Here is a 15,051-nt window from a genome sequence, read left to right on the forward strand (position 1 = left end):
ACTTTTCCCCCATAGCACTGGGGAAAAAGAAAATGGGAAAAAATAGGTGATTCCACAGAAGACAAGACCTTGAGGTGTTACTCGTAATTCAATCTGGTTTCTGTGTAACATTTATTTTCTAGATTTAAATTAAATGAAAATAACCTTCCCCCCAATAGTGAAGCAGTTTTTGTTTTTAGTATGTATATTTGGCAATTTAATCAAACAATGAAGAATTGCCAACTTGATCCTAAGAAAATGAAGGCAATTGTTTATGACTTATCTGATTTTATCTGTTGTTAAAACAAGATATTTTTAAAAGCAACTCCTTGCCACTTTTATATAGCAGTATAAACTGGAAGCCAAATGGCCAATGTACCATTTCAAAGGATTAAAAACATGGCTGGATTATTTCCAGTCTACCAATTTTCTGCCTAGCTATAATAATATGATTTCCCAGCAAATGTCTGACAAAAATTCCCTGTTGAAAGCTTTATTTATATGATGGTTTAGTTAAGGTCTGTTTTGTATGTCAATCCAGCAAAGTATCCATTATTGTGTTGTGATTGTCTAATGTGCATTTTCATCTTTCTGAAAACTAGAAGCATAAAGCTTAAAGTTGGAAACAAAATCTTTTCATAGAATCTGGGTGTATATGTTGGGATTCTTCAATAATGCAAATATTCTAAAGAATGATTCAATTCAAATTAAATATTTGAAGCATATTTCCAAAATGATGGGAGATCCAGTGCCTCCAAGTCATTTGGACAATTTAATTCAGTGGTCTTTCTGACTTTGCAGTCACAAATAATTAGGACACACTTCTTTCCAGTAATATAACAGGCTTTATCTCATATTGATATTCATAATCAATTAGTATTAATTATGTTCAAAAACACACCCTTGGAATAAATCATGCTGTTCTTTGCCTCTCATTGTTTGATAGTTCTTTATCAGCCCTATTTTTATTACTTTAACTCCACTGTCTATCCCCACCCCAAAATTTAAAATAAAACAGTTCTTATATATGTCATTCAAGAACCAACTGTGGAGTTCTTGATGCTCTCTGAGCTTGATTGTTAGCATGCAAATGTTTCATTGTCTAACTAAGTAACAACAACATAACTGCTAGAGATAAATTTGATTAATAAATAAATGCATCTTACCTCTTTAAGTTCATTTTGTTTCTAAGAGTCAGGACAATTGAAATACCATTACTGTATAGGAGTTCACTGTCAACTTGACACAGCTATAAAGATAAAAACACATTATGTTATATAGGCTCTTCCAAATTTTCTGATAAAGCTGCTGAAAAATTTAAAGCCATTCTTTCTGTCCAAGTATTCCATCATTTGTATCTGACACAGATTAAGATTTGTAAATAAAATTTACAAGTTTAGAGAATGTTGTATTGTTGAACCTTTAAAGTCGTTTCACAATGACAGTGCTGTCAATTATTTTTATTCCTGTTGCCCATAGTCTCTTGCATTCACCTTCTGAAGATAAGGAAATTGAGATTTCTTCTGCATTAAGTTTTATACTTAGCATGGTTGACAACACATTGTTAACTGGGTCACTCCTTACAGTAGAACCCACTTTTTAAACAAGAGTCTTTTTTGTCAATTCAGCAAAGACATTCCTGGATGAATGGTCGCTAATGAACTTCACTATTCTGGGATTTACTTGGTGAAAGTTATCTATACCTTTCTTCACTTTCATTTTCCAGCTTGTTATTATTATTATTATTATTATTTCCAGAAGTAAAGAATTGTACTGACATCACCGCCTGTCACAAATGAGAAATCAGCAGGATGTGACATTAGCCATAGTAGCTGTAGGATTCTGTTATCATAATCAAAGGAATTTAGATAATAATATAGGAACAGCTATATGATACAGGTATGATACTTGTTAAAGTAAAAACAAAATAAAAAATTGGAAAATGATATAGTTGATTAAGGGCTAAACCAAGACTGAAATTATTTAGCATTCTCCCCAGTGCTTCTCAGTTAATAACATAAAATTGTTTTTTTCCCTTAAACCAAAAAAATATTTTTTTATTTAAATTTAAATCTTCGGAGAGGGGCGGCATACAAATCTAATTAATAATAATAATAATAATAATAATAATAATAATAATAATAATAATAATAACATCTAAATTTATTGTGGATGGGAGATGCAGTTATACGAGTACAGGTAGCTCTAACATATTACCATAACTGAGCCCAAAACTTTTGCTGCTAGGTGAAAAATTTGTTAAATATGTTTTGCACATTTTATAATTGTTCTCACCACATTTGTTAAGTGAATCATTGCAATTTTTAAATTAATGTGGTGATTAATTGAATCTGGTTCGTCAGTGACTCTGCTTGTCAGATAATTGCAAAATGGAATCACATGATTCTGGGACACTGCAACCATCATAAATATTAGTTAGTTGTCAATCATCCAAATGTAAATCATGTGATCATGGAAAAGCTGCTATGGTTGTAAGTGTGAAAAATGGTCCCAAGTCACTTTTTTCAGTGCTGTTGTAACTTTGAACAGTCAATAAATGAACTGTTGTAATTCAAGGACTACCTGCATTCTGTTTTTCTTTGCATATATCCTGCCCAACATATCTCATCTTGCAGTTATATTCCAAAGAAAAATGCCATCAGGAAACAGCTACTATCAAATTACAAAACATGGATATTGAGGAAGCAGGAGAAACAGAATGAGGAAAAGACACATGTCAACAAGCCCCCTTGTTCCAATAATAAGCCTACTAACATCTTCCATCACTTTAAATTTCAAAAACTTTCTAACAGACATGAAAACCACCCCACTCTCTATGTTTTCAAAAAATAAATTTTTGGTAAATCTAGGGTACACTTTGATTCCAAGATAAAATGGAAGATGTTACAGATAGAAAAATTGTATTCTACTGTTCCCCTGTTAAATCTACATCAGATGTACCGGTAACAAGAAAATTTGATTGAGTATTTGACCAATTCTAAAACAAACCTATAACAACAATCATTGTATAAATGATTGATATATAAATGTAATTAATTAATTAATAATAATAATAATAACAATAATAATAATAATAAATAAAGTACCACTGGGACCACTTTCACTGGCTTATGCCTGCAGCGACTCTGGCATAAGCCAGTGAAAGTGGTCCCAGTGGTACTTGGCACACTGGGTGCAGTACCAAAGGATCTCAGCGGACATTTGAAAACCATCGGAATTGACAAAATCTCCATCCGTCAATTGCAAAAGGCCACTTTACTGGGATCGGCAAACATAATTTGTCGCTACATCACGCAGTCCTAGGTGCTTGGGAAGCGCCCGACTGGTAATGAAATACGAAATCCAGCATAGTGATCTTGTTTGCTGTGTTGTACTGATAATAATAATAATAATAATAATAATAATAATAATAATAATAATAATAATAATAATTTTGTCATCTTGTGTTAGAGCAAATATGCTATAATTTGGACAGAATTGTTGCTTCACACATTTTCACAATAGACAGCTAAAATGAGAGGAAATAATTAAAAAGAAACATTTTATAGAACATATTTTTGGATCATCAAAAGCACTTCTTTCGAGAATACTTTTGTAAACCTTCTTAGCACATGTGGAAAAGAAGACTAGGATTAAAAACAATCTGAATAATCATTCACAACATAAAGCTTTAAGAGAAATAAAACAGGATGAATGTTTGGCAGAAGATTAAGACACTGTATTTTTTTTAATGTTTCTTCTTAGCTGTACAGTTCAGTTGAATTTGGAAGAAGATGGCTACTTCTACAAGAATCCATAACCCCAAATAGATTCTACTGGTAAGTAAAAATTAATATTTCACCTACCACAGGGCTTTTTATAACAATGAACTGTATAATTATTTATTGAATTTGATTCTTTAGAGTAGGCTCACAGATATTTTCCAATGTCTTTTAGACTGATGTATACTATAACTGCATACATTTTCTAATTTTAAGACATATTTATTAAATTTGGCAATTTATTTCTTTGAATAAAAAAGGAATGAATGGGGGAGGATATCCAACAATGTAATTTTTTCCCACTTATTTTATCACACCAGTAGGTTAAACTGAGCGATAGGGACTACTGGTCAATACTCTAAATAGCAAAATAAATATGGTATTTGAATCCTTTCTTAATGTGAAAAGGTTCCACTGCACCACAGTAGTTATTCCTGATTGGTATCCGTGGGAGACTAATATTCACCATGCGTTAACATTATGCTGCTTTATAATACATTTTTCATGCCATCTTATAATTATTGAATTACAATACATTGAAAATATAATGCTGTATTAGAAAAGGCATACCTTTTATTTTGCCAATATAGAACTAATATCTCTCTATGTTGAAACAAGTATAATGTATACTGACAATCATTTTAAAAAGTAGTTTATCACATAGTCTAAAAATTCAATCTCATATCCAAAGATAAGGTAAAATAATGTAAATGTTTGTCCCTCCTATAAGGGTAGAAAGTTCATTTGTTTTGAAAAATCCTTTGTTCAGGAAGAAGGGCAGGATGCCTAAAATAGAATTTAAAGGGACAGGAATTCCTTTTAGTTCCATGCTGAAAAAAATTACCTGAAACTATTTTTTACTATTTAAAAACAATAAATAATTTTTGTAAAGAAAATAATCTCTTAGGCACTTTTTGATATATTCATATACTGGAAAATCAAAGATCAAAGCTTTGGTTCCTGTATATGTAACCATATCATTTAATTTAGCAATATAGTTTAGGAATACATGAATGTCTTAGGATAGCACAGAGGCATTTAATAAATACTAATGTTAAGGCGGCAATTGTTACATTATTTCTGAGATTCCCTCCCTACTTAAATAATGTATTTTAAGTAGTTATTTCCACATTATTTTCATCATTTTTAAAGGTTCCAAAGTTATCTCTGGGATAGAGAAACAAAAAAAAGGAGTAGCATTCTGATGTCTCCTGAAAATTTAAAATAGCTAATTTAGATAACAATTTGACTACTTAGAGGTTTGGGTTTTTTTTACATTTGTAGAAATAGGAGCAAAGAATACATAGGATTGGAAGAAGATAATGATTACAAAATTGACAAAAAAGAAAGAATACAGTGATACCTTGTCTTACGAACCGCTCATCATATGAACTTTTCGAGAGACGAACCCAGGGGTTAAGATTTCTTTGCCTCATCTTAAAAACCCTTTCCGTCTTACGAACATGAGGCCAGGTCTCTGGGCTCTCTTACTGCGTGTGTGCTCACTTACTGGTGCATTCATTCCCTCCCCTGCCGAGATTCCCCGCCTCCACACTACCAGCCAAAGCATCTGGGATTTTCCCTTGGCTTTCCAGCAGCTGGCCAATATGCCCCCCTTCCTCCTCCTTCTGGCCGGTGGAAGGTGAAGCGCTGGGGGGGGCGGGGTGTCAGTCTGGCCCTCCTGCCCCCCCCAGCCAAAAACACAATGGCAGTCCACCACTGCCACCGGATTGAGCCTCCCATTGCTCCATGCCGCTTCGCCCTGCCTTTCATCCTGAGCGAAGCACTGGGGGGAGGGAGTCAGGAAGGTCCTCCTCCCCCCCAACCAAAAACACAAAGGAGGTTCGTGGCCGCTGCTGGCTTAAGCCTCCCATTACTCTACGCCGCTTTGCCCTGCCTGTCATCCTGGGTGAAGCACTGGGGGGAGGGAGTCAGGAAGGTCCTCCTGCTCCCACCCCCCAGCCGAAAACACAAAGGAGGTCTGCGGCTGCCACCAGCTTGAGCCTCCAATTGCTCCACGCCGCTTCACCCTGCCTGTCATCCTGGGCGAAGCATTGGGGAGAGGGAGTCAGGAAGGTCCTCCTGCCCCCGCCCCCAGCCGAAAACACAAAGGTGGTCCGCCGCCGCTTGCTTGATCCAGGATGACAGGTACGGCAAAGCGGCTGTGGACCTCCGTTGTGTTTTCGGCTGGGGGGGGGGGGGCAGGAGGACCTTCCTGACTCCCTCCCCCCAGCGCTTCACCCAGGATGACAGGCAGTGCGAAGTGGCGTGGAGCAATGGGAGGTTCAAGCCGGTGGCGGCTGCGGACCTCTGTTGTGTTTTTGGCTGGGGGGGCAAGAGAACCTTCCTGACTCCCTCCCCCCAGCGCTTCGCCCAGGATGACAGGCAGGGCGAAGTGGCGTGGAGCAATGGGAGGTTCAAGCTGGTGGCGGCTGCGGACCTCTGTTGTGTTTTTGGCTGAGAGGGCAGGAGGACCTTCCTGACTCCCTCCCCCCCAGCGCTTCACCCAGGATGACATAATAATAGAAATAATGATTACTATTATTATTAGTCTTCTCATCATTCCTATCACCCATCTCCTCCAACTTATGACTGTAACTTGTTGCTTGGATCCTTATAATTTGTAGAAATATATATATTTCTATGCCGCCCCTCTCCGAGGACTCGGGGTGGCTCACAACATATAAAATATACAATACACAATACATTATTACCCTATGACCAGGGGCAGATTCCCATTCCGGCCACTACCGGTGCATTGCACACGCAGCTTCATTTCTCCTGCATGCACCAGAGTGCGTCCCAGTGTGTTTTTGCTCTGGGGAAGCAAAATCTCACAAGGGGATGCATACGAGACAGAGATTTTGGCAATTTTTTTGATTCTGCATATGTGCAGAGGGTGCTAGGACAAACGTGCATGCACACAGGAGAACAGTAGCTCTTCACTCAGTGCAACTTACACTACCGCTGCACCATTCTCATCTGTACCAGTAGCAATACAGTACAATACAATAATCATTAATAATCATAATTCTTGAGAAATGAATCTTTTCTTTTATGTACACTGAAAGCATATGCACCAATGGCAAATTCCTTGTGTGCCCAATTAGATTTGGCCAATAAAGAATTCTATTCTATTCCCTATCTTGGGTTATAAAAGTAGTTTCAGTTAACAAAATGTTGAAAAAAGAATATAGATTTTAGAGTCTCAGTGTTTGACCTCAGTGTGGGTTCTGTATACAATTTTTCATATTGTTCCAAATTATTGTACAAACATTGAATGATATTCCATCTTAGTCCTTGTAGATTATCATAATACTCTTTACTTCACAAAGAACTACAAAGTACTTGGTTAGGGTTCATGAATATGTAGATTAAACTGTCCTATCCATTATAATTTCAATTAGTGCTGTTCCTATGTGAGAACATTTCTACTGAATAATAGATGAGTTCATCAGGTAGAAAAGGGAAATGTCAGGAACAGGTATGTTTAAGGTTTCGGCAATATGAAGCATGTTTGAACAATGTGGTCTTGATTATTTATTACAGATTCTACTTCACAGCAAATAACTAAATGGCCATAAGCCATAGTCACAGACTATTAATTATATTGTTTAATTGAATTTATTAAAGCTATCCATGCCAGTGGAGAATTGGATTATATAAAATTTTGTACTAAGTAAGAACAGTTAAAACAATTAAAGTTTCTCTTAAGTAGGATAAAAAGAATAACTGATCCATTTAGTGGTCCATTTACAGTAAATACCACCTCAGGAGATCTATTTTATGAGTCCGTATGTATATATTTAATTTATTTTTCACTTAGTGGTTTACAGTTTGGTGGTTAGATTATGTTCTATCATGTTTCTCTTAGAAACATCAGATGATGTTTTTCTTCATGGTAATTTATCCCTATCCTGATCTCTCCGATCTTTGAGCAGTTTCTCCATTGCTATGATAACCTAGTAATCTTGCTGCACTTCCTTTTTTCCCTTTCCAAACATCAGAGTATTCTCTACAAAGCTAGGAGCTCACATAATGTGTCTGAAAGACAATAATTAGATCCCAGACATGTGTGCGTCTAGTGAGAGCCCAGTGTGATGATCCATTGGTTTATTTACTTAACTATCCAAATTATTCTTAGAAATTTTATCCAGATCAATGTTCAAAACTGTCAATATTCTTCCTGTTCTGCTTTCCAATCTGAAGGATCTGGCTAGTCTATTATAAGGTATTTGCAGGATGTGTTTAAGTTTTAAGTTTTATTAAATTTATAGCCGCCAAACTCCTGATGGACTCTTGAGATTCTTTCAATCAACATCTATTTCTGTTTCATGATCCTGTATCTTAGCTCCTTTCAATACCATGCTCTAATTACTCATCTTCTCTCTGCAAATATCTTACCACATTGTGTAAAAAAAATAATTAAGACTTTATTTTATTTTCACTAGTAGTTCTTGTTTTAATGGCTACAGTAGTGAGTATAACTCAAATATAATTTATAAAAATACTCTAAGAAAAAAGCCAAAAATGGAGACATCACTTTAATGAACATCTTAATCAGTCTCCTAGAAATGAATTCTGTTCTTGGGTTCATCAAACCCAACGCCTCACTTAAAACATTTAAAATATATGAGTATTCAAAAGCATTTACCTTTTTTGATTTAGTTATTCTGCTGTTCTGATTTCTGATTTTTATATTTAGTTCTGACTCCCTCTATGTGTATATGTCACATAGACACAGGTACAGATAGACACATAAATTCTAGGGAAAATGGCACCATCATTTCCAACATATTTCACCTATCATGACTTTTCCTTCTTTTCCCCAATATATTACTATGCAAAAAAAAATCATTATTAAAATTACCCTGTTATCCAATGGCATTCTTATGACAAGATCATCCTGCTTTACAAACAGCATATTTGTTTGTTACTGAAATCAGTAGTCCCCCTTACTGCTCTCCCCAATGAGTTATACTATGTTTTGTAAACTATGTGTTATATTACTTTTTGTTATGTTACCAGTGGTGGGTTGCAAGCGGTTTAACAACCAGTTCAGTGATCACGTGCTTTGTGCATGCCTGCCGAACACGCTTGCATGCAGCATTCAAAATACAGTACAGTAGTACCTCTAGATACGAGCTGCTCTACATGCGAGTATTTCAAGATACGAGCCATGAGGGGAGAGACATTTCTGTTCTAGTCCCGAGCTCAAATTCGGGATACGAGCTGAGCGTCCACTAGGTGGCGCAAGAATCCTTGCTTTTGGTTATCTTGGAGGGGAAAAACAACATCTAAAGTAATTTGTTCCAGATACGAGTTGCCTCGACATACAAGCTCCCTTCTGGAACGAATTATGCTTGTATCTAGGGGTACTACTGTATTTGAAGTTCAGTTGCTTGCCTTCTAAGGCAACCCCCAGTAAGTAGAACAGCAGAGGTGAGGAAATCAGCTGTGCCGTGTGAACCAGTTAAGCCAAAAAGAAGGAGATGTAGGACAGGATAGGGAAGAGGTGGATGGGCCATCTGATCATCAGAACTACCAGTTCACTAAACTGGTCTGAACTGGTCTGAACTAGAAGCAGCCCATCACTGCATGTTACCTCCTTTGTAGTCAACTAAAGTTTTTGATAAACATGTTGGAACCAAAGTTTTTTGCAAGCTGATTTAAAAAATAATAATAATAATAAAGGCTCTGGTGTACTGGTGCAATAAAAGTAATCTGGTTCTAAATGTTAATAGAATAAAGGAAATAATTGTAGATTTTAGAAAAATCCGGCATAGTCATACTCCACTCAGTATCAACAGTATTAAGGACCTGGGGGTGCAGACAACTAACAATGAGCCGGGGTGGCGCAGCAGGTAGAGTGCTGTACTGCAGCCACTGAAGCTGGCTTGTAGATCTGAAGGTCAGCGGTTCAAATCTCAGCACCGGCTCAAGGTTGACTCAGCCTTCCATCCTTCCGAGGTGGGTAAAATGAGGACCCGGAATGTGGGGGCAATAACCTAGCTCTGTTAAAAAAAAAGAAGTGCTATTGCTAACATGTTGTAAGCCGCCCTGAGTCTAAGGAGAAGGGCGGCATAAAAATCGAATGAATGAATGAATGAATGAACGAATGAATGAATGAATGAATGAATGAATGAATGAATCTGAATTAGTCTCTCCCTATGTCATCAAGGTGAAGCATGCAAACCAGTGTCTGCATTTCCTGCATTGGATGAGGGGGGCACATCTTTCTCCTTCTGTCTTGGTCTCTTTTTACAGAATATTTGAGAACATTTTAACAAACTGTTTGCTCCATTTATTCAGGATTACTGCTTATAAGGGCTGGGTTTACAGCTCAAAGCATTGTTAGAGATCCCACACATCCACTTTATAGTCTGATTCTGTTGTACCCTCTGGAAGGAGGTTTTTAGTAGGACTACCAGATTCTGTAACAGCTTTCTTCCCCATGTGTTGTGGTTGGCCCTGGCCCAGCTCCTTCCCCAAGGACTGTGGACTGTGGATGTGGGGGAGACATCTACATGCCGCAGGCCTGTTTTGCTCCCGGTGGAATCTGCTGATGAAGTCTCCTCTGATCAAGAAGACATGAGTGACAGGGAGGAGGAGAGTGTGGCAGACAGCTCAGAAGGAGATCAATTATCTATCGCCTCCTTGGATTCGGAACAAGAGTTAATGATACAGCCACGCATGCGGCTAGCGATGCATAGGCAGCAACAACTGAGAGATTATTATCAATGAAAATGAGGCCACCTGTGGTTGAGTGGGGCTGTGGTAATTAGTGAGGCTGCTATAAATAGCAGCATGTGGGTTTGGCCATTGTGGAAGATTATCTGATCGTTGTGTTTCGTGCCTGTCTTCAACCTTGATGTGTTGCTTTTTCCCTGCTTTGAAACTAAAACAGAGCAGTGTTTCACTTTGTGAAAGAAGGACTGTGAATTGCCTCACAGCTGCAAGCTAAGTATCACAGAACTGATAAGGGACTTGTACAAATTACCCGTTTGTTTGGAGACGAGTGCTCTTTGCTATACAAAAAGAGTGCTTAGTTTATTTGAATTTTCGTTATAAAGAACATTGTTTTGAATTTTCAAATGTGTATGTGTCTGAAATTTGTACCTGTGAATTTTCGGGAGGATTCTACCACAAAGCCCGACAGAACACCATGTAAACTCACAAAATTTGTTTTTCTCGCCACATACATGTATACATAACCTGCCTTCCAGGACCTGTATGCTGCAGGAGTCAAAAAGAGGGCAGTGAAAATATTTACTGACCCCTCACATCCTGGACATAAACTGTTTCAATTCCTTCCCTCAAAACGTCGCTATAGAGCACTGCACACCAAGGCAACTAGACACAAGAACAGTTTTTCTCCCGAATGCTATCACTCTGCTAAACAATCATTCCCTCAACACTGTCAAACTATTTACTAAGTCTGCACTACTATTACTACTAGTTTTTCCTCATCATTCCTATCACCCATTTCCTCCAACATACAACTGTATGACTCTAACTTGTTTCTTGTATCCTTAAGATTTTTTACTAATATTGATTGTTTCCTCGTTGCTCATTTGACCCCTATAACAATCATTAAGTGTTGTAACTCATGATTCTTGACAAATGTATCTTTTTCTTTTATGTACACTGAGAGCATATGTACCAAGGACAAATTCCTTGTGTGTCCAATCACACTTGGCCTGTAATCACACTCTATTCTATTCTTGGCCAATAAATATTCTATTCTATTCTATTCTACATCAGACTGTGTTGTTTCTCTGTGTCATATAATATATGTATATGCATATTTATTTATTTATTTATTTATTTATTTATTTATTTAGTCATGCTTATGTAGTATATATTGAAAGTGATGACCATTTGAGAGCTGCATGCATTGAAATTTCATTTTAATGTATGCTGATTAGTGAACATTCAAAGTGACAATAAAGTTATTGTATTCTGTCTAAAGTTTAGACCTATCCATACTATTATTCTAAATTATCCCACTCTTCTTTAGAATGCTCTCACACACAACCCAGATATCTCTGAAGTACTGAGCAGAGGTCTTCTTCAGATAACTATGTGCCATTTGAAACTCAGATCATCTTTTAAATTCACATTTTCAGCCTGAGACAATTTTTCCTAAACAGATTATCCAGAAATGCTTGTGCAGAAATTCAGTCATTGTGATAAAGGGAAAGTCACCATAAGGCTAGATAACATAAGCAAGAAAAGAAGGCATTTGCTTTGGGATTTAGGGAAGGGTGACAGTTTGTGGTCCAGATGGTGCTATGCTATAAAAATGACAAACCCTAATGTCATTTTTCTTGCCAGGGAATTGAATAGATGAACACTCAATAAATGGGGAGAGACAGGGAGATGGATAGGAAAGCAAACAGAAATAAGGTCAGAGTGAGGAACTGATGAGTTGAAGGTAACATAAAAAAGCAAATCTGAGGTCAGTAGTGTAATTGGTTGGATTATGTCTTCTGAGGTACAGTAGAGAAGTCAGTTCAAAAATGCTATTATATTGCTCAAAGTATTCTATGCCATAAACTACATTTCTTCGAAATTTATCTTCAGAATATAGCTATTGATGAAGAAGTTTCCTGCTGTTCAGTAAAAGATTTCTGATCACAATTCCTGATGTCAGCACATCTATTATTTCTAGTAATAATGGAGTTCCAACAATAAATGTTATATGCACAGATCATTCTGCTACTTATATATAAAAAAATGTAAGAACTTGTTCTAAGGGGAGAGGATGCTGCTCTTTTTTTATGAAGTCAGACCAAATGACTTGTAAATACTCACTTATGTGGCAGCTAAGAATACCCTGAGGCATAGTGAGAGTTTCTAAAAATACTTTCAAAGCTTCTTTCAGATTACAAGTATCATTGACTAATATTATTGGCACGTTGACTTGTTAAATAAATATATATATCCAGACTAATCTGCATTCTGATAGCAACATGCATATCTCAGAAGTTTAAAAGCTACTTTTAACAACTTTTTAGACTAACAATCCTGGACCTAGAAAGCCTAGAACTACGGTGCCTAAAACACGATTTGAGTATTGCCCACAAGATCATATGCTGCAATGTCCTACCGGTCAATGACTACTTCAGCTTCAACCGCAATAACACAAGAGCACGCAACAGATTCAAACTTAATACGAACCGCTCCAAACTTGACTGTAAAAAATATGATTTCAACAACTGAGTTATCGAAGCGTGGAACTCATTACCGGACTAAATTGTGTCAACCCCTAACCCCCATCACTTCTCCCTTAGACTCTCCACGATTGACCTCTCCAGGTTCCTAAGAGGCCAGTAAGGGGCGTACATAAGTGCACTGGTGTACCTTTCGTCCCCTGTCCAATCATCTTTCCTTTCTTTCAACTATCCTATATATTCTCTTCCTTTCATATATCCTCTCCTCTAAGTTCACTTTCACCCTGTTTTATATTACCACATGTCTATCTCTCTTCCTATGTATTTATGTATTGGACAAATGAATAAATGGAAAAATGAAATGAACTTGACCTTACTTGTTAGATTTAACTTAGTATGTTCTTATCTGGAAAATCGAACTAAGATGGTGCGGTTATGTTTGCAAAAATTACATATCAGTAATTCAAACTTTTTCATTACAATGAGCATTTGCTGGAGGCTGATGTAAAACTTGCCAATCAAAGTGACACCATAACAGCACATTTGGGGAAATCATTTGGTTGAGTTGAAAGAAAAAGCTACAATAAAGGACAAGTTCAGGAAAAAATTTAAAAAAAATAGATACATTTCATAGCTTAGTCATAGAACAAGTGAGTGCAGGCTAGCACTTTATCTGGAGCTCCATAAGACTAGGACTTCATGAAACATTTTTATGGCCAAGTGGGCTTTGAATTAATAAAGTGTGGGTCAAGGTTAGTGTGTCAGGGTAAGATGTTCCATTGCTGTGGCTTTGAAAAGGCTGGTTCTCTGAGTAGACTAAGATAGGTAGGCCATCACAATACAGAGTAGATGAGCCATGCTTCTATGTGTCAGTAGACCTGTACAACAAAATGTTTTGAATTCTCTGTACTGTAATGAAAAGATGTTGCTGCCAGCACAAATGAAGAAAACTTTATACCTAAATAAATCAAGGCATCAGTCCAGGCCTCCGGCAAGTTCTGTGAGCAAGCCAGAAATGTTTGTGTAACATCTTTGCCTCCTGAGGTGACTGGGGGAGCATATGCTCTATTTGGCACTTTGTTCTCCACTGGGACACCTAAGTTGTTGCACTCTATTTGGTGAAAACGCCTTGCAAAAATCTATTCCATTTCTTTTGTCTTAGGGATTTACTTCCTCATTCAAGCATGATCTACTTTTTAGATGCCACATTGAAGCTTACTACATTTGACTTGTGGGTTACTTGTCAACTAAGTCCAAATACACCCCCACCCCACCCCAAAAAACCCCAACAACAACAACCAGGAATATTGGTTGAATGCAATATTGAATACAGCTGCGAGAGCAATCATGGGCTTTCCCAAATATGCCCATGTTACACCAACACTCCGCAGTCTGCATTGGTTGCCGATCAGTTTCCGGTCACAATTCAAAGTGTTGGTTAGGACCTATAAAGCCCTTCATGACACTGGACCAGATTACCTCAGGGACCGCCTTCTGCTGCACGAATCCCAGCGACCAGTTAGGTCCCACAGAGTGGATCTTCTCCGGGTCCCGTCAACTAAGCAATGTCGCCTGGCGGGACCCAGGGGAAGAGCCTTCTCTGTGGTGGCCCCGGCCCTCTGGAACCAACTCCCCCCAGAGATTAGAACTGCCTCCACCCTCCTTGCCTTTCGTAAACAACTTAAAACCCACCTCTGCCATCAGGCATGGGGGAATTGAGACCCCTAGGCCTTTACAATTCTACGCATGGTATGTATGTATGTATGTTTGGTTTTTATATTAATGGATTTTTAATCATTTCTAATACCAAATTACTATTGTACACTGTTTTATTGTCACTGTTAGCCGCCCCGAGTCTCCGGAGAGGGGCGGCATACAAATCCAATAAATAAATAAATAAATATTCAGGGAATAATCAACCTCTCCTGATTTTTTTCCCAAGCTTCCAAGCTTAGATATAATATGATAACTTAGGCAAGGATAGCCGAATTGACCTCCTATTTAAGAAATAGAAGAGGTCACACTGCTCCTCTAGTGCTCCTGCATCCCTACCCTTGATGGGCACTACACTGCATATCACTTGTTATAACCGTTTTCTCAATATGATACCTTCT

General features: G+C 37.6%; 1 protein-coding gene across 1 annotated transcript in view; it reads left to right on the plus strand.

Annotated features, from left to right (window-relative positions):
* Positions 1-15,051, plus strand: part of LOC139167803 (VPS10 domain-containing receptor SorCS1-like) — a 372,414-nt gene that overhangs the window by 195,731 nt on the left and 161,632 nt on the right. The window contains exon 4 of the mRNA XM_070752750.1: positions 3,745-3,818. Within this exon, the coding sequence (XP_070608851.1) occupies positions 3,745-3,818 (74 nt within the window). The remainder of the gene's footprint in view (positions 1-3,744; positions 3,819-15,051) is intronic.

The sequence above is a fragment of the Erythrolamprus reginae genome, chromosome 5 (genome assembly GCF_031021105.1).
Source record: "Erythrolamprus reginae isolate rEryReg1 chromosome 5, rEryReg1.hap1, whole genome shotgun sequence".
NCBI lineage: Eukaryota > Metazoa > Chordata > Lepidosauria > Squamata > Dipsadidae > Erythrolamprus > Erythrolamprus reginae.